The sequence below is a fragment of the Barbus barbus genome, assembly GCF_936440315.1.
Source record: "Barbus barbus genome assembly, chromosome: 5".
Taxonomy (NCBI): Eukaryota; Metazoa; Chordata; class Actinopteri; order Cypriniformes; family Cyprinidae; genus Barbus; species Barbus barbus.
Window position 1 is genome coordinate 815001 of NC_136733.1, and position 21515 is coordinate 836515.

General features: G+C 35.8%; 1 protein-coding gene across 1 annotated transcript in view; it reads left to right on the forward strand.

Annotated features, from left to right (window-relative positions):
• The first annotated feature begins 12268 nt into the window (after window positions 1–12268).
• Window positions 12269–21515, forward strand: part of LOC306869302 (3'-5' RNA helicase YTHDC2-like) — a 33143-nt gene continuing 23896 nt past the window's right edge. Inside the window, exons 1-10 of the mRNA XM_079415996.1 lie at window positions 12269–12432; window positions 12963–13107; window positions 13883–13973; window positions 14519–14718; window positions 15712–15905; window positions 16797–16963; window positions 18934–19036; window positions 19113–19269; window positions 20662–20769; window positions 21308–21456. Of these exons, the coding sequence (XP_079272122.1) occupies window positions 12969–13107; window positions 13883–13973; window positions 14519–14718; window positions 15712–15905; window positions 16797–16963; window positions 18934–19036; window positions 19113–19269; window positions 20662–20769; window positions 21308–21456 (1308 nt within the window). The 5' untranslated portion in view covers window positions 12269–12432; window positions 12963–12968. The remainder of the gene's footprint in view (window positions 12433–12962; window positions 13108–13882; window positions 13974–14518; window positions 14719–15711; window positions 15906–16796; window positions 16964–18933; window positions 19037–19112; window positions 19270–20661; window positions 20770–21307; window positions 21457–21515) is intronic.

The following is a 21515-nucleotide window of genomic DNA, read 5'->3' on the forward strand; positions in this document are numbered from 1 at the left end:
TGCCAGATTACTGGTTACACATATCCCTCTGTAGTTATTAGGATCTGTTTTGTCTCCACTTTTAAAGACAGGAGAGATGAGTCCTGTGTTCCAGACCTCAGGAGAAACGCCTGAACTCAGAGTCAGATTGAAGAGTTTGAGTAATGCAGTCTGAAGTTCAGGAGAGCTGTGTTTAAGCATCTCATTGTTTCTGTTGTCAGGGCCACACGATTTCTTACATTTGAGGGATTTCAGTTTTCCTCTAAGTTCTTGTTGGGTTATTGGATAGTCAAGAAGATTTTGGTTGTTTTTGAGTCATGATTCAAGAGCGTTCAGTTTTTCAAGGACTTTTAACTGGTATCTCCGTTTGAAGTGGATTGTGTTGAAGTAAACCGCTTCAGCTTTCGTTTAGGATTAATTTAGTTATTTATTGGTGCAAACAACCTTGTTTTGTAAAGTATCACAAATTGTCTTGGTTCAAACTGCCTGTCGTCTTTTCTTTCAGTGATTAATAAAAACACACTCTTAAAAATAACGGTTTTGTTTGTTTTGTTCTTTGCAGAAATGAAACAAGAACCTTTCAATGATAATTTCTTAAAATACGCTTTTTTTTTTTTTTTTTAGTGCAAGGGACATCTGAAGAACATTTTTCCACAAAGAACTGAAAATAAAGCTTGTTTATTGCATGAGAAATTAGGAACATTTCTTCACCATCTGCAAACAGCAAGCAAGGGCTCAAAGTAGACGTTTCTTTGCTTTTTACTTGTGCACTTACGCAGGTTTTGCCTTCATATTCATCCATGACTATAAAGCAATGAAACTGACATGGAGAAAGACACAGAAGTGTAATTAATAACACATGTTGGCACTAAATGCATGTTCATCATTTCTGAGAGACAGAAAAGCCCATCAATCCCAATCAAGCAGAATCTGGAGCAAATCAAGCAAAAGACTCAGTCAGCAGACAGACGCTGTTTATTTGGACCTGCTTCTGATCCTCCTTATCTGTGTGGCTTAAGACAGATTTTGAAAATCCATTAATTCCTTGATGAAAACCACATATAGACGGACGTGTATGACTACAAAGGATTTGTTGAGAATGAATGGAGCGTGTACAATAGCGTCGCCTTTTATCAAAAATGAGACTGTTTCAGTGATAAGACGGAGTCAAGTGTTTCTGCTGTTCACTTATAGGCTATGAAACTAAGATGCAGCTTGATTTTTAGCATCATAACCTATAAAACATATTCACACAACATGGATTAAAATGAACTGACCAAGCAAACATCAGACCATTTGTGCTTGTGTTTAATTATTAACCATTCTGTTGTTCATCTGGGGGTCACACTTGTGTTATTCTTGGTCAAAAGTGACCAGACACCTGATATGTAACTTTTTTTTATTTTCAGTAAAATCAATGCAACATTTTTTGTTCAATATTTTTCCTTTTGTATTTTGAGAGAATTTCATGGTGCAAATTAATATTTATGCAATAATTGATACATTTTTCCCATTGAAAATAACAAAAAATTATAATATTTTTCTATTAGTTTTCAATTATGGCAGTAGGTTATTTCATGTTAAAATAGATACAATGCCTTTAAAATCCAATTGTTGAAGGCAGATTAGTGCCATCTGGTGGGAGTAAAAAACTTCGCAATTCCACAGTTTAGCCACTAGATTCCTAAATAGATCTATATAAAGGGCTTATAAAGGGATTTATATTTAGACATTCTCAAAGACAGCTTTTTGTAAAGGTTTAGATTAGTTTTTTTAATGTTGGTTTGAAATGTCAGTTTTTGCACTCTTGATATTTTAGAGTGTCACCCCTTCATTGCTGTGCACTTTTTTATCTGCATCGTGAATGATTGGTAGATTGTACACACACAAAATTATCTGTATTTTTGAATTATTGCATATTTATATTTCCCATTCATTTCCAATGGGGGTCATTTCTGACCGTGAACAACAAGTGACTTTTTTTTTTTACAACCATTTAGATTTTTCAAAAGTCCACTTTTTTTCTTTTTTTGGTGTGTGGTGACATAGCAACTGCCATAAAAGTAACCGAGTACCATTCCGAGGAAGTAGCGATTTTTAAAATTTCAACATTTAAAAAAAAAAAAAGAATTCTGGTCTAAAATGACCGAACACCAGAGGGTTAAACAGTGCTTTTCCAAAATTCACCCCAAAACTCAACATCACGATTCCTAAAACACTTGTAAACTTGGTTTTATTGCAGGTTTAATATTATATTCATAAAAATCTAAGCCCTCATTTAATACAGTTCTGTGTTTGTAAAAATATTTCAGAGCTTTAAATATTTAAATTCATTCATTTATAATTTATATAACATGTAACTGTTTTTTTCACATAACAATTTTTAAAATATAATTTATATAATGAATTTGTGGTGTATATTCTAGTATCATTGAGATATAATTTTTATTACAATTTTGAACTATTATATTTATATTTTTCATTTTAATTGTAATTAGTTTTAGTACTTTTCGTGTGTTTTGTCATTTTTTTAATTTGTCCATATAGCATTTATTAACTATTATTTCAGTTTTAGTGTCAGTATAATTTTTATTTCAGTAAATTCTGTATATTTTATTTAGTAGTTATTTTAGGCAAAATAATAAAAAAGTTTCCTTGGCAACTAGCTGAAATATATATATATATATATTTTTTGCATTTTATTTTATTTCAACTAATACAAAAAAAAATATTTTCAGTTTTAGTATCACTGTAATACTATTATAGTTTTATTACTATTGTGAATCAGTTTTTGAACCGGATATTTTTCATTTTGTTTTGTGTTTTTCTGTCAAAATATGTATTAATTTTTTATTTGTTTTTAATTAATTTGTTTTTTATGAACTTAATTTATATATTTGTTTAATGTTCATTCTGGTCATTGTCTCACATTGTTAGACGTTCCCCGTCTTGTGTTTAAAAGAAAAGTAAGAAAGGAAAAGAAAACAGGCGATCATGAATGCTTGGATCTGGAGGGTTAAACAGGTGTGATATGAAGTAAATCTCATGCAAATGCACGAGCCAAAGCCGATCCTCTCAGAGACCTTCATGCTCTCTGTCGACATCCAGCAGAATCAAAGCACATAATGCCGTGCATTTATCTTTCAGCACAACAATGAGGCTTTCTGCCTCTCTGTACATCTCATTTGATACAGTGAGATCTGATTTCTTGTCGGCTAAAGCCAGATTACCTCAATCTCCAGCGCTCACTAACACCTTCACAAAACTGCCCAGATTAGTCGGGATTTTTCAGACACTTTATACATTTTTTCCTCGGCTGTATAGAGGGATTATGTTTTGTCTCCTTGCTTTTAATCTATTTGGTAAATGGGGGTTTGACACAAACAGGAGGGCGATCCGGCTCTATATGAACGCGTTCTGCTCTGAACCTGACGGCATTCTGGCTCAGAACCAGCTACAAATGCCATGGACAAGAAGAGCTCTGCCTTCACTATCGACCGCATTCTGAGCGCAGACAACAACAAGATCCTGGGCTTGGAGAAGCCCTCGGCCCCGGGAGCCTGCGAGGAGAAACCGGCCCCTGAATCTGCAGCGAATCGTGACTCGATGGACCTCAGATCGACCTGCTGCTTCTGTTCACACTGCGGAGAGGTTCTGCACGCAGCAGCCAGTAAGAGCGCTTTAATCACATCCCATTCAGTCAAAGACTTCTGCCTGACTTCACCTGATCTTTCAGAAAAAAACATCTCAAAAATGACCGGCACTTTTCTGCTCTGTTTTCAAATGTGATTCTCTTCAGTGGGATGCAGCAAAGATAATAGTATAAAAATATTTGAATGTAAGCATGAAGGAAATATAACAAAACACCATAACACTTCAAAATGAATGTGAAGAATGATTTTTATAATGTTTTATATTATGAGACTATATATTATTGGGTTTTTACAAGATTGTCATTTTTTATTTAATGAATTTGTGGTGTAAATCAGTGTTATTTTAGTATAATTGAGATATGTTTTTTTATTAACATTTTACTATTAACTAATAACAATTATTATTTTATATTTTCCATTTTAGTTAAAGTTTTAGTATTTTCGTTGTGCATTTTTGTCATTTATATTATATATATATATATATATATATATATATATAAAAAGTCTAGCTTTTATTAATTTTAATTATGTATATATACAATAGCTAAAATAGAATTTCAAAAAAATGCATTTTATTTTATTTCAGTTAGTTTATTTTATTCCAAGTAACTATTTTATTATGTTTAGTATCATTGAGGTATTTATCATTGAGCTTTCATTAATAGTTTGAATCAGTTTTTTATTTTCATATTTTCAGTTTTCATTTTAGTCTTAGTATTTTGTTGTGTGTAATTTTGTAATTTATTTTATTTTAATTTATATATGTCTACCTATTTTTCAATTAATTTATATTTTAGACTTAAATTTTTATAGTTTGTTTCAAGTAAGAAACATTTTAGTTGTTTTGTTTTTTCATTTCATTTTAGTTAATTATAATAATACTTGTTTTAGTTGTAAATTTGCTTAATTTTAATTCAAATAATATTATACTGGTTTGATTTTTGGGTGGAACATGACCAGACTTGTTCTCAATATGTTTGATTATATTCTCTCTGTTTAATCTCATGGTTAGGCTGATGTTGATCTCTGTGGTTTTTGTTGCTGCCAGCCTGTCATGTAGTTTGGGGTAAGCGGGTGTTTGCAGAGACGTGCTCGGCTGCAGAAGCTCACAGCAGGGAAAGCTTCGGTCATGTTCAGAGGAGGGTTCGGCGTCACCGCACCATCTTCACAGAAGAGCAGCTGGACGCTCTGGAGGATCTGTTCAGACAGAACCAGTACCCAGACATCAACACCCGCGAGCAGCTGGCCCAGAGAACACACCTGCGCGAGGAGAGAGTCGAGGTGATCCACCACTCACCCGTGTCTGCATCTCAATAATCATGTCATATCGAACCCAAAAACATGGATTAAAAAAATTATTTACTTGATTTAAAGTTGTTACAATCCTGTTCACTCTTAAAAATAAAGGTTTGTTCTTTTTAATTGATGGTTCAGTGGAGAACCTTTAACGAGCCCGTTTCTTATTCTGGAATTAGAAAAAAAAAAAAAAAAAAGTTCTCATAATTCAGAATTTTTGTTATATTTTGAAATGTAAATTGCGAGACGTAAAGTCAGAATTACGAGAATTGCGAGACGTAAAGTCAGAATTGCGAGACGTAAAGTCAGAATAACAAGATGTAAAGCCAGAATTACGAGACGTAAAGTCAGAATTGCGAGACGTAAAGTCAGAATAACAAGATGTAAAGCCAGAATTACGAGACGTAAAGTCAGAATTGCGAGACGTAAAGTCAGAATAACAAGATGTAAAGCCAGAATTACGAGAATTACGAGACGTAAAGTCAGAATTACGAGAATTACGAGACGTAAAGTCAGAATTACGAGAATTGCGAGACGTAAAGTCAGAATTACGAGAATTGCGAGACGTAAAGTCTGAATTACGAGAACTGCGAGACGTAAAGTCAGAATTGCGAGACGTAAAGTCAGAATTGCGAGACGTAAAGTCAGAATAACAAGATGTAAAGCCAGAATTACGAGAATTACGAGACGTAAAGTCAGAATTACGAGAATTACGAGACGTAAAGTCAGAATTACGAGAATTGCGAGACGTAAAGTCAGAATTACGAGAATTGCGAGACGTAAAGTCAGAATTACGAGAACTGCGAGACGTAAAGTCAGAATTGCGAGACGTAAAGTCAGAATTGCGAGACGTAAAGTCAGAATTGCGAGACGTAAAGTCAGAATTGCGAGACGTAAAGTCTGAATTACGAGACGTAAAGTCAGAATTGCGAGACGTAAAGTCTGAATTACGAGAACTGCGAGACGTAAAGTCAGAATTGCGAGACGTAAAGTCAGAATTACGAAAATTGCGAGACGTAAAGTCAGAATTGCGAAAATTGCGAGACGTAAAGTCAGAATTACGAAAATTGCGAGACGTAAAGTCAGAATTAAGAGAATTGCGAGACGTAAAGTCAGAATTGCGAAAATTGCGAGACGTAAAGTCAGAATTGCGAAAATTGCGAGACGTAAAGTCAGAATTACGAAAATTGCGAGACGTAAAGTCAGAATTAAGAGAATTGCGAGACGTAAAGTCAGAATTACGAAAATTGCGAGACGTAAAGTCAGAATTAAGAGAATTGCGAGACGTAAAGTCAGAATTGCGAAAATTGCGAGACGTAAAGTCAGAATTACGAAAATTGCGAGACGTAAAGTCAGAATTAAGAGAATTGCGAGACGTAAAGTCAGAATTACGAAAATTGCGAGACGTAAAGTCAGAATTGCGAAAATTGCGAGACGTAAAGTCAGAATTACGAAAATTGCGAGACGTAAAGTCAGAATTACGAAAATTGCGAGACGTAAAGTCAGAATTAAGAGAATTGCGAGACGTAAAGTCAGAATTACGAAAATTGCGAGACGTAAAGTCAGAATTAAGAGAATTGCGAGACGTAAAGTCAGAATTGCGAAAATTGCGAGACGTAAAGTCAGAATTACGAAAATTGCGAGACGTAAAGTCAGAATTAAGAGAATTGCGAGACGTAAAGTCAGAATTACGAAAATTGCGAGACGTAAAGTCAGAATTGCGAAAATTGCGAGACGTAAAGTCAGAATTGCGAAAATTGCGAGACGTAAAGTCAGAATTACGAAAATTGCGAGACGTAAAGTCAGAATTACGAAAATTGCGAGACGTAAAGTCAGAATTAAGAGAATTGCGAGACGTAAAGTCAGAATTAAGAGACGTAAAGTCTAACATTTAACAGGTTAACATTTTTTTTTAAATTCTGGCTTCCATAATGTGCTGTTATTTATTTAGATTTAAAGATGCTATTTTCCATACAACAACAGCTGCAAACCCAATTAATGCTGAAAATCAATATAAATAGCGACTTTGTTTGTTGTAGGTGTGGTTTAAGAACCGAAGGGCAAAATGGCGACGACAGAAGCGGCTTCCGTTCAGTTTACGAGGACCAGATGACTGGAATACAGTCCTTCACAGCGACTGACATGAACAATATGATATCAGGATCATATCTGTCTGCTGTGTGGAGATATTAAACCCCCATAAACACTAGAAGAGCTCATTCCTCTGCTGAAGACAGATCACAGATGAGAAGTGTTGAGTGTCATTAGCTCTTCATTTATCAACTGACATCATTTGTTTCATATTCTACTAATATTTTTAATACTTGTGTTTTATATTGATTTTCACACAAGCGATTATCAATATTTTGTGAATTTTCAGTGCAACACGTATTAGAAAGCTAGTTATTCTAACAATAAAACTGAAAAAAAAGCTTCTATTGTCCTCATTTGTAAGTCTCTTTGGATAAAAGCATCTGCCAAATGACTAAATGTAAATGTCATATAGCATGACAGCATAGCAAAGTTAATTTTTTATCTTCATCAAAAGTCATGGATGAAATTGAATGCTAAATGCTCAAGTAATAAGGGATATTATGAGTGTGATATGTTTAATGCTGACATAATGTATTAAATATAATAATTTAAAAATAAAACATACTTAAATTGTCAATCAAACATTGAAGCATTCTTTCCCGAGCATGACTGCTCATATTTGGAAAAGCAGCAGGCTTCCAAACGTGATATAGCTTTTGTATAAGTGATTAATAAACAATATGACACACTATTAATTGACACTTTGTTTTTCCTCTGTTCCAGTCAAAAGCACAACCTCTGCTCGTGTGATTCATTCCTGAACGACTCGGTTGAGCGAATGAGTCAATGACTCGTTTATTTAGAGCGAATCGGTGCTGTTGAACGAATCGGTTGAATGATTGATTCAAACTGGCTTATAATACAGTCACTTGTCGCCACCTATTGATTTGTAACGGAAGAGACAGTGGATAGTCTTCCCTGGAGGTCCAATCTGCTGCAGAGTTGAGCTCCAACCCTGATCAAACTCACCTACCTGTGATTCTCTAATGATCCTGAAGACTGATTAGCAGCTCAGGTGTGTTTGTAATTAGGGTTACAGCTGAACTCTGCAGGAGTGGGACAGATTTGAGGATGCCTGGTCTATACCAAGGGTCACCAAGTTCAGTCCTGGAGGGCCGGTGTCCTGCAGAGTTTAGCTCCAATCCTAATCAAACACACCTGAAGCAGCTAATCAAGCTCAGGTGTACTAGAAGCTTCCAGCAGCTGTGTTGAGGCTATTTGGAGCATTTTTCATCTCAGTTTTTATTACTAATTTAAAATGAGAAACAATGAGAAACAGGTGAATAAAGACTGACAATCATTGTTTAATGTTCAGAAATGATTTCTTCAAGACATGGACTCGTTTATATGGGCTGCAATGTGTTCATTATCAAACTCAAAAATCAGATTACTTTTAATTATTAAAAATCGCCATTATTTTATTTAAAATAAATAATTTATTTTATTTCCATTTTATTCCAATCCATTTTATTTTATTGACAAAATATTTTAGTTTATCTTGTATAATTTTCTCATAAGATCAGGGGCTCGTTCTTCGTACGTCGCTAACTCAGTTAGCTGGATTTGATTGTTGACGATTTGGCATGATCTTGGATTGTTTGGTTCTTCGACGCTCATCCTGGACTTGCTGTCATAGCAACAGGTGCGCAAGCTTAAACCTGCTCGGGAGCAGGCTTATTTCATGTAAACAGGATTAGATCGCGGCTTTATAAGCGGAGGAGATAGGGAAGTCTGTCGCAGCCATGTCTTGCCCGTTTTTACGAGAGCAACCTGTTGCGGAAGGTGCGAGGATAATTCGCAGAGCTTTTAGAATTAATCGCGTTTTGCGACACAGACAGGATCCATTAGCACAGCGCGATAGTGTACTTTTTGAAAGATATCGTTTTTCACGTGAGGGTGTCATTTACATAATAAACTGGTTAGAACCTCATATTAAAAGTTCTACTCGTCGGAGTCGGACTTTAACCACAGCACAAACTGTGTGCATCGCGTTGAGATTCTTTGCGAGTGGCACTTTCCTGTACACTATTGGGGATGCGGAGAACTTGGCCAAAAGTGCTGTCTGTCGTGCCATTCGTAAAGTTTACCTGGCGCTAAAGCAGTTTTTAGGTGTTTTTGTAGTCTTTCCAAGCCACTTAAGACCCCAAGTTGTAAAACAGAGCTATTTCGCAATTGCAGGTACATTCTTGTTAATGAAGATCGTATGAATATGACCACACTAGTAAATATAAATCGATTGTCCCCCAGGCTTCCCTAATGTGATTGGTGCCATAGACTGCACACACATTCATATCAAGGCCCCACCAGGCCCCAATGAAGGGGATTTTGTGAACCGAAAGGGGGTTCACAGTATAAATGTGCAGGTGAGTTACTATCACTATTCTTAATATTTTATATTGGTAATATATACAATGTATTCCATAAGTATGCAGTTGATTGACTACAATGTCTTAGACTCTATGTGTCATATCACAAATGTGGAAGCCAAATGGCCAGGATCTGTGCATGACTCAAGAATTTTCAGAGAGTCACAGTTATGCACATTATTTGAACGTGGTAAGGATATTAATGTCATGCTCACTGTATTACACACACACACACACTTATTGTGGGCCTAACAGAACTGCATTTTACCATTGTACAGGTGATTACGATGGGATCCTGGTTGGAGACAGGGGCTATGCCTGTAGGCAGTATTTTATGACTCCATTCCCTGACCCCAACCCTGGACCACAAACCAGTTACAATGCAGCTCTAGCCAGGACAAGGGCACGCATTGAAATGACCTTTGGGCAACTAAAGGGAAGATTTCAGTGTCTGAAAAGTCTGAGGGTTGCACCTGACAGGGCATGCGACATTATTGTGCTGTATTACACAACATTGCCACCATTAGAAAGGAGAGGACCCCTGTGGTGGAAGTGCAGCCTGATGATGACCTCCAGCCAGTGCACTTGGATCAACCTAGTGGCAGAGCTGCACGGGACAGGATTGTGGAACACCATTTTTGAGAATAATTTAATAAAAATTAAGACAAATAAATAAAAAGACAAGGCAAATATGGATTCAATGACTTTTATTAGTTGTTCTTTGAGGAAAAAAAAAAACAACAAATTAGGGTCATCTTTTGCCTGTAAAGAGATATTGTTATGCAAGGTCAACAGTAGTGCTCTGAAATGTGAAATGTTTTAGTACTTACTCTGAAGTTCCTTTGGCAGCAACTCTATTTCTAGAGCAATTTTCTTCTTCATTAGCTCTTGTAGCTCCATTTCTCCCCTCAGTTTTTGTTTTTTTAAATGCAAATATTCAACCTTTTGCTGTAGGCTACGTTTATAGAGGGAACGGATGTCACCCTGTGCCATTTGCAGAGAAAATAAATTAGACTCAACGCATACAAAAAAAAAAAAACTGAAAGTAAAAAAACAATGCAACACTGTCCACCTCTGTATCAGTTCTCTGTGCAGACTCCCTCTCTGCAGGCCTCTGTGCAGACTCCTGCAACTCATATTGCGGTCAAAAATATAAAGGACATTAGTTGATAAGTGTATAGGGTATATTATATAGTGCATTTTTATGTGTAGTTATGCACTTACAGGTACTTCCTCCAAAGGACACTCATCCGAGAGGGTCTCTTCACTGTCCTGTGCAATGAAAATAAATGGTATGACAAAGTGATACGGTGTCTCCACTATTGAGAAAAACAAAAAAAAAGGACAAGTCCACTTACTGCACATGCTTCAGCCACCACTTGCATGGGAACAGGTAAAAGTGTGGGTGTGTTATGTAAAACTGCACAGAAATAGAGAAAGAAATAAAAATTCATTACAATGGAGGTACACAGGAAAAGAAACATAGAAACTTTAGTCTCCCCCCATTTACTCAAAGTAGGTTTAACTGCCTTCCTTTCATGTCAATGCAATTCAGCACTACTCAAGATTTACCAGTTGAAGGGTGTAGCTGACATTTGGATTACACCAAATGCAAGGTAGCTACCAATTATTTTACAGTAGCCTATACAAAGTGAATTAAAAACCTCTTTACCAGTAATGAAGGTGCTGCTGCTACTGCTTCCTGGCTGTGGGTCTAAGGAAGAGCTGCTCCCAGGGATGTCCTGAACATTGGGTCGGTTCACATTTAACTCCGGGTGCAGGACCACCGCCTGTTTTTTTTTGCTCTGCCTTTTTCCTAGTTGCTGATATAAACAAGCACATAATTTCACAGTCGTTTAAAACAAAAAAAAGACTAAGAACAACATATGTAGTTAATTACCATTTTGTAGAATATTCTTGTATTTCACCTTTACTTGTTCCCAATTTCTAGTGGGTCCTGTGGAGGCTCTAATATGAAAGATTAAAGTATGAAATTGTTTAATGTACATATACTGTCATAACTGATTGAAAACCTCTAACGCAATCACTACTTACGCATTTAATTTGTCTGCAACTTTTTGCCAGCCCTCTCTCCTGGCTTTTGCAGCCTTTGAGGTGTTCCCTGTCGTTTTTATTAAATTTTGGAACTCCCCATAGCCCTCCATCAAGAGTTCTTGTTCTGCCGCAGAGAAAAAGTGGGCGCGCTCTTTGGCCAGTGTGGGCAACCAATAACAGCGTTGCTGATCAGTGTTTCTACTATCGATACATATCCCCTTTTAAACCAGCGCATGAACGCGCAGTTATCTCAGATAACTCAATCCAGCGATACTAATCATCAACAACAGGTGTGTTCGAAGAACCCAATTAGCCGGATCATGATTAGCACGATGAAATCATCTCGGATGTCTCATTTGATCTCGGATGTTTTAAGCAACGTACGAAGAACGAGCCCCTGATCACGTTTTAGGCTGTCATCATATGATCATACCTACGGGGCATGTTGTCACATTTCACTTCCGGTTTTTGAGGGTAAATAAAGAACAACGTATACACTGTATTTATTAAACAAAGCGACATACCTGTACTAGACAAATATGAAATTACTGTGGATAAAAAATTATACTCTGAACACGAAGTGGATTTACACAATTTGAGAAAGTCCAAAAGTCATCACATTACAAAAATAACAAAATCAATATAATTTTTAAATTTAAGAAGGAAATGATTTACTGGGTAGTATCTATGTAAACTTTTAAAGGTTACTTCCTCGACTTTGTTTACTAATAGGTATTTGTTTGGCAAGGTCCAAATGGCCTTAACCATAATAAATCTTTATTGCAATTTATCGATCAGCGCACTGTGACGCACGCCGCTGACGTCAGTGGCTCGAGCTCTAGAGCGCATGCGCAGACGCGTCAGTTTCGATTTTCTACCGACAGAAACACAATCCGCTTCGCATCGGTGACCGAAACCGAATTAAAGTCTCCGGATTCCTCACAGTTGTCTGCTCTCACCGGTCTGCTCTCCTCAGACACTCCAAACGAGTAAGATGATTTGGTTTTATTATTATCGTCCTGTGAATGAGCAGTGTAATGATGCTAATGATGCTAATGAAGCTCAATGAATGGACTCAGCTGCTAAAAACACAATATTAAGGAACATTTGAGGTAAAACACGACCTTTTTTTGTTCTTTATGCTATTTGAGCAGGTGTCAGTGTGGTGAGGACGGTATTTTAGCGTTAAATACATCAGTTGAAGTTCGCTTCAGAAGCTAACACGCACTGACTTCTTTAAAACATCATTATATTTCATATTTATATCTTCTGTCTGTTTGCTTGTTCTAAATCTTACTTGGGTAAGTAATTAGTATAATACAGCTACTCAAGTCAAATACAGTACTTTGATATGATAATATCATAATAAATGATTGAAGATATCAGCTGTATTGTGAAGGCAGCTCATTCATACTAAATTATGTTAATAATAAAAGAACAATTAAATGCAGATATGGGAAATGTAGTTAAATGTGCAGTTACTGACACAATAATCCATTATTTCTGTTCTTGCATGCAGGGAGAAATGTCACGCGGAGGCCAGAAATCATCTAAACAGACGACTTCTCTGAAAGCCAAAGGACTCAAAGACATCAGGATCGATGAAGAGGTCAAAATCTCTGTAAATATCTCTCTGGAGAGGTTCCAGTACAGCGACGAGAGAGGTCTGAACTCATTTCAAGAGCTTTGAGAACAAAACCGGCTAAAAGCTCTTTATTGCTTTTACATTTTTTATTGTTTTAAGGCATAGATGCCCAAACTTTTTAATACAAAGGGTCAAAACTTGAACTAAAAGTAAATGTTGCATTATATCCACCTATAATATATTAGTTTGTGTTTATCGTATATTATTTAGTGCGGTCAAATTATTAATCGCATCCAAAATAAAAGTTTTTGTTTGCATAGTATATGTATGTGTACTGCGTTTATTTATTATGTATATATATATAAATCCACACAAACAGTATGTATTTTGAAAGTATTTACATGTATATAAATGTAAATATTTAATATATAAACATTGCATATTTTTATTAATAGCGTCATAGCATATTTTTCTTTCTGAATTTATATATACATAATAAATATACACAGTACACACTCATATTATGTAAACAAACTTTTATTTTGGATGTGATTAATCGTTTGACAGCACTAATATTATTATTTTTACACAATTAAACAAACTGATATAACAATTTAAAAAAAATAAAAAAATGTAATATCTTTTTGTCAAATTCACTTACTTTTTTTTACATTTCAAAAATAAAACAAAAACAAGATTATGAAAATATGCTTCAGTGGCATGTTTTTCCCCTATTTTGTCTCCCTCCTGTGATGTAGCATGGCAGGTCAAATCAAAGGTCATCGTGGGCCGACTTTGACCCTGCTTTGGGCATTTCTGTGTTAAGAGTTTAAAGATGCTGTTGTGTCTCATAGAGCTGGATTTCCCTTCTTCACTGACAAACTCTGAGAGAGCGTTCATACATCGGCTCGCTCAGTCTCTGGGTTACGTCTCAAAAAGCAGAGGGTAAGTTGAATTTGCAAGTCAAATGCAGTCATGCAGAACTGACTTTTATGCACCTTTACAAATGCATGCTGGTGTACAGCATTATGGCTAAATACTGGACCAAAACAAGACAAAGTTATTTACAATTACATTTTTAATTGTTCTACTACTTTTTCCATGATCTGTTTTCCTGTTATTGGTTTCCGACTGAATCAGAGTGGTTTATTGATACCTTAGTGGATTTATCTCTTTCTCAAATGATTATTGTTTGCACAGATGACCCCAGAGCAAACCTCTGTGCTGCTTTGAAAAACATTATTTTGCTTAAAATCACTTTTATTTCTATAGTGCTTTATACATTACAGATGGTTTCAAAGCAGCTTCACAATAATAAACAGGAAAATAACCGTGTTAATGTTGTAAAATTCATCGATTGTGAAGCAAATTAAATTCATAAGCAGCTCAACTGAAAACAATAGTTCTTCGGCTCAATACAGTTCAATTACTCAATAATATTGTACATTATAATAGCAATGTGATTAATATGAAGTTCTTGTGAACTGCAGGAAAGGCTCCAGTCGATATCTCACAGTGAAGAAGAAGGATGGGACGGAGGCGTCTCGCTCCATCATGACCTGTAACCTCTCTCAGAACTCCAGACACATGGTGCAGAGCCTGCTGCAGAGGTTCCCCATCACCCACAAAGAGCGCAGTGAACTACAGCCGTGCACAGAGAGAGCCGTCTTCCCTTCCCCTGACGCCAGCGGTGAGTCTCCTACTGCAGGAGACACCCAAACTCAAAGAGCTTCACCACCACCTGACAAAATAAAAGTTTGGTTTAACTTGAAGAAATTATGACAGAAATATATTACTAAATATATTCCTGTTGTACAGCATAATGTACTTCTCAAATAAAATATTTGTAAAATAAATAATAGAATAATAATACTTATTTTTTATTTTAGAAGTAAATACATTAAATCCCTATTGTGCAACACTTATAAAAAGGAATTGTTCATTTTCATTCGATTACATTTTAAAAGATAAATTAAATTGTATACTTTTTATGACTGTTTGATTATCAGCATTTTTTATATTAAATAAAACTTTATGATAATATAAAATGTATAAATAGTCATAAATACAGAAAAAATAAGAGGCAATATAGAATTTCTGAAAAACAACATTTGATAGGGCTCTATTATTGTGAAATGCATTTTGATTAATAAATATTTATTAAACATGCTTTTTAATTATTACAATTTAATTAAACCATTAAAACGGAGTGCAGAAAAATTAAAACACAAAACACTGAATTTAAGAAAAATAAAAATCATTAGAAGATTCAAAATAAAATTAATTCTGACATTGCATTTCGTAAGACCTTAAAAATTAACTTTTGTTAAACCTTTAATTGTTTTAAAATGTTAAAAAAAAAAATGTTATTATTATTATTTAGACATGCTTTTTGATTACTAAAATTAAGTTTTAGCATTAGAACAGAATCCAGATTAATCAAAACAGAATTTCTTTTTAAATTCAGAAATATTAAAACTGGGGGAAAAAAAGGTAAATGAATACATTTTAAATAAAAGAAAATTAAATTTGGGACAATTTTTTTTTTTTTTACAGGACCCTAAAATAATAACAAAACATATTTGGTGATATGTTTAAGTATGGTCTTCCATTTGAATATGAATATAAAATATTTTTTCTTTTTCATTTTATATGTTGTTCTTGCATTGGTTGATTCCTCCAGACAGTAAAAGCAGGACCAGCGGGCGTCTGAGTTACGGTATTCCTCAGGTTCCTCAGAAACGAGGCCCGTCTGAACTGGACTGTTTCCGGAGAGCGCTGCCCGTATATGAACGCCAGGAGGAGATCATACAAACCATCAGGGAGAACCAGGTGGTGCTGGTTTTGGGTGAGACCGGCTCAGGCAAAACCACACAGGTGAGGACTGTCTGAATCAGATACTGTCAGAATTATTAAAATAAGTTTATTTTACACTACAAGTTGCAGTACTACCATTTATGTATTGAATTCTGCACTTTCAAACATTCAAACACTTGAGCTTTTATTTTGGTGTAATACAGGTGAAATTCTCTAAATTAAACTTAATATAAAGTAAACTTAAAGGGGTCATCGGATGCAAAATTCCTTTTTACATGTTGTTTGAACATAAATGTGTGTTGGCAGTGTGTACACATCTACCCTGTAATGATAAAAATCTGAGTGAGCTGTTATCAGTCAGCCATTGTTTCGCCTAGCCTAATAATGTGCTAGTTAGCAAGTTCCATTACAAATGCAGCTAAAGTAAACAGTCTCATGAGAACGGCTCATCACCCCACAGAAGAGAGGGGCGGGGTCAGCAGAGCTCATTAGCATTTAAAGGGACATGCACCGAAACGGCTCGCTGAAGAGCTGTTTTTGACAGGGTAAAAAAGGTGCTGTTTTACACTACCATTGAGAAATTTTAACCAAAGTATGTTATAGATGTTTCATTAAGACCTTAAAGAATCATATCGACTTGTGGAAAATGGGCATCCGATGACCCCTTAAACAAGAAGTGAAGCTAGCGTATGCTGCATTTCCAAATGCATGTTCAATGCAAATGATTTGAAATCACAATTTTCATGCAGCCTCGTGTCTTTATTTCATTTTGCATGGGATATAATTAATTATTAGATTTTCATCAACTCTTGAACCCCATTTGGGAAACCCTGAGTAAGTGCAGAGATAAACAGCTGTTTTTCTCTGATTTATAATGCAGAGTGTTGGTTTTTCTGGATTAAATGCTGTTAATGAGAGAATAAATGAGTCTGGACTGACTTCCTCTCTCAGATCCCTCAGTTCCTGCTGGACGACTGCTGTCGGAGCGGGATTCCCTGCCGGATCTTCTGCACTCAGCCCAGGAGGCTGGCGACCATCGCTGTGGCGGAGCGCGTGGCGGCCGAGCGCGGCGAGAAGATCGGACAGACCATCGGCTATCAGATCCGCCTGGAGAGCAGGTACTGCGTTAGAGGCCTGAGCGATATTATCTGGGAGTTTGCTGATGAATTATTTGCTTTCAGCGATGTTTTCTAAGAGTGCTTTTGTGCTTGTTGACTCTCAAAGGACAGGGTAAAAATACATAATGTAATATTATATGTATATATATATGTATGTATGTATACAGTGGTGTGAAAAGGTGTTGGCACACTTTAATGTTTCAGATCAAACAAATTTAAATATTAATCAAAGATAACACAAGTAAACACAACATGCAGTTTTTAAATGAAGGGGGTTTTTTATTATGAAGGGAAAACAAAATCCAAACCCACATGGCCCTGTGTGGAAAAGTGCTTGCCCCCTAAACCTAATAACTGGTTGGGCCACCCTTAGCAGCAACAACTGCAATCAAGCGTTTGTGATAACTTGCAATGAGTCTGTTACAGCGCTGTGGAGGAATTTTGGCCACTCATCTTGGCAAGTACATAACCAGCCTGTGTTCAAAACTCTTTCCTTCCTTTAGCCTGATTCTCAACGGTTAGTTTATAACAATGTTTTCTCGTGTAAATGGTTCTGGTAGGAATTCACAGGAGATTCGAGCATGCTGCTGCGTTATTAGATCACGTCTGTAAACAAGTCTTCCTGGATAGTAGACTATTGCATGTGAGGATCCTGCAGGTGACTGATCGCTTATAGCCTTTTCTCACAGCTACTAGAATAATTAAACTTATTTTGATGGCGGATTGTGATCCAGAAAGGCTTATCTGTTTATGAAAATTTTATTATATTCCAGTTTTAAATGTGCTTCTTATTACAGATAGCCTGGGATTACACAAGATTTGTATTTTTAAAGAAAACCAGTTTGAAGGGAGCATAGTTTCCTTTTTGGGTTAAAAGAATTTCTTAATATTAAATTCAATGGTATGACAATTAGAGATGAAACTGTACAGAAATTGATATCTACACGCTAATACACACTATACTCATCGTCACGCAATGCTGATGTTGTTAACATTAATAATTTGAGAACAAAGTATATCAATAATAATAATAATTTGCACGGTTTGATGTCATATGAGCTAATTAACCGTCATTAGATGTAATCACCATTGGTAGCGTGTAATGCTTTTTTCCTCAGTTGGTCAGAACAAATGTGGCAGACTTGTTACTTGTTCAGATGACAATATCCAGAGAAAATTCTTATTTGAGTCATACTTCCAAGACGTAGATTCTGTGATTCTGAAGTACACACTCGTTAGATTCATCCGTGCTGGAGAACCCGTGTAATGAAGATAATTCCACACGTAACTGCAGTCGCAGGTTTCAAACAGAGATGGAGACAACGAGGCAAAACTTACGGACTGCAGCGTTAACCTTTATTTTTTCAAGTTACAAAAATGTTTTAATATTGAAATGAATAATATTATAATAGATGCATTTACACTCCAATCACAACTGCATAAAAATGCAATTAGTTTTTTTTTTTAAATGTGAATTTAATTATTAAAAAATAAAAAAATTGAATGACAGCTGATTCATTCAAAATGTGGATTCAGGCAAAAACAGACAAAATTGTGTTTAGATTGTAACTCACAATGTTAACTTGTTATTGAACTTCTATCAAATCAATATGACATTTGCAGTCATGCAGATATTGGGGGAAAATGGCACTTTTGCTGGTGTTATATTGTTAAACTTTTTCACATGATATAAATATAAGACAAAACTCATGGGGAAAAATGGACAATGAATTGTAATGCCATTCAAACAGGCTACATCACACTCTCAAAGCATGGTTTGTTTGTTTTTTGCAAAGCATGTGATATACTTGTTAATTTCTGCTCGCCTCGCACATTGTTAAAACAATAATTACGATGTTATTGCACACTCTTACTCTAGTCAGCATGACAGAACCATGTTTGTGTATAGCAACACAAGTATTTCCATCTGCAATGGTGCTGATGAATTGTGGGTATTCGCTTCTCCTCAGAGTTTCCCCTAAAACCCTGCTGACGTTTTGCACGAGTGGAGTTCTGCTGCGGACGCTGATGTCCGGCGACGAAGCCCTGTCCGCCGTCACGCATGTCATTGTGGTGAGCAGTGCACTAACTCTAACTCTGGACTAAGGTTTCTCTGTGTTTTGGATCTTAATGGCTTCTGCTCCGGCAGGACGAGGTGCACGAGCGAGACGGCCTGACCGACTTCTTACTCACTAAGATGAAGGAGCTGGTCCAGAAGACGCCGTCTCTGAAGCTAATCCTGTCTAGCGCTGCCCTGGACATCAATCTGTTTGTCAAATACTTCGAAGCCTCTCCTGTTATTCACAGTAAGAGAACGGATAGAAAAAACCTTGTCTTTATGAAAGAGAAACAATGGCATAAATGCAAACTCCTCTTCTTTCAGTGACAACTCACTTTTATGAGATCAAAATAGGTCACCTATGAGATTATATTATTTGTCTTATTTTTATTGGAAAAGTAAGACTGATTACCCTTGGCAGCTGCTAGTTGGTCAAACTAGTTCTGAAGACTGGCCCTTAAGTTAATGCAACTGGCCCCTCGTTGTTTCAATAAGTTTTGTATAGTATTTTCTTTACTCTCTTCAGAAATTATGTCTAAAAAGGGTAATATTTGAGGTCTGAGATGTGGGAACGGTGAAGAGAGAGAGGGCAGACATTTAGTATTTTAGGTCTAATCAGCAAATATTGTCTTAAATAGCACTTCATCTCTTATAACATGGGATTTTGACCACATATATTCAAGCTTGATTTTTGTAAAATGTTGCAACAAGATGTTTTTTTGCTTGTGAAAATTACAGTTTTGGACATGTAATAAAAATATATGTTTTTTAAATGCTTTAAAGTAACTACAAATGAGCGTGTAAAACAAATATCTTTAAAAGAAATTCCTTCTGGAGCATGCCTCCGATCCGTGCAATGTTCTCAGCTTTTATCCCCCTCACCTGTTTGCATCTCTGCAACTACGTTAGCTAACATGAACAAACAATGAAAAATACTTCTAAAGCATCTTGGTAAATGTTCATTTCATCATCATTATTTCATCATTTACTAATGCATTATTAAAATCAAACGTTGTATCTGTTAATTTATTTAATGGACCTGAGCAAACAATATACAGTTTTTATTACTATTGTAAACAAAGATTAATGAAAACTGTAGCAAATATAATGCATTAACTAATGGGACCTTTTTGCAAAGTGTTACCAAAATAGCAGGGTTGTCAGATTTCATAACCGAGTTGAATTAAAGTGTCCAAAACACACAGTGGGGCACGAATTTTGTGACAATATAATTAAGTTGTGCTGCTATTTTGAGGAAATGACAGAATTCTGGTTCTTCCTCCATGAAATATGTGAAATATAATAATATGCTTCTATGTTAAATACAAGTTTCAATAGATGGAATTTAAAACATTGATTATTAATATCAACTAATATATTCTTTGTGAAATTAAATGTTTTATTACAAAGTATGTTCAGTGGCATGTTATTTAAAAAAAAAAATACTTTCTTTAATTTGCGTTTCATTTACCTTTCTGTAATTCCACATTTTGCTACCTTCAGGAATGGAGTTGGAGTTTATAAAGGCATTCTTAATTTTAATTCTGAATGGAGCACAACCCTGATAAACGTCATAATTCACCGGATTTGAGGCTTTCAGATGCGAGTGTTGAATAATAACGTTGAATTTTCTTTGAAGTCAAAGGTTGTCCATATGAGGTCAAGGAGCTCTTTCTGGAGGACATCCTGCGGAGCACCGGCTACACCAACAAAGACATGAAGAAATACAAGGAGGCGACGCAGAAAGGTGATGCTTATAGCTAAATGCACACTACTGGTCAGACGTTTGGGGTGATAATTATGATTTTTGTAATGTTTCTAGAAGTCTCTTCTGCTCATCAAGGCTGCATTTATTTCATCAAAATACAGTAAAAACAGTGAAATATTATTATAATTTAAAATAGCTGTTTTCTATGTGAATATGTGTTAAAGTGTAATGTATTTCTGTGATCTGCAGCTGTATTTTCAGCATCATTACTGCAGTCTTCAGTGTCACATGATCTTCAGAAATCATAATAATATACTGATTTACTGCTCAACAAACATTTCTGATTATTATCAATGTTGAAAACAGCTGTGCTGCACAATATTTTTGTGGAAACTGATTTCTGAAGGATCATGTGACAATGCTCAAATACATTTTAACATAGATTCACATATAAAACACATACTTTACATTGAAATAATATTTCACAGTTTTTACTCTAATTTAATCAGACAAAGCAGATACATGTGCATCAAGCGAAACAGTTACAGTAATGAGCCCTGCCTCTCTGTGTGTTCAGAGGAGAGACAGCAGACGTCTCTGACAGAGTGGTGTGACGCCCGTCTAGACGTCTCGCAGCCGGACGCTCCGAGGGAGAAGACGCACACTTGTGTCCTGCAGGAGAACGACCTGCTGGATGACGGTGGCGACAGCGTCTTCAGCCAGATGGTACTTTCTTTGCATGTCATTCTTTCTCCTTATGCTGTTCAGAAATCTCAGGTGTGTTT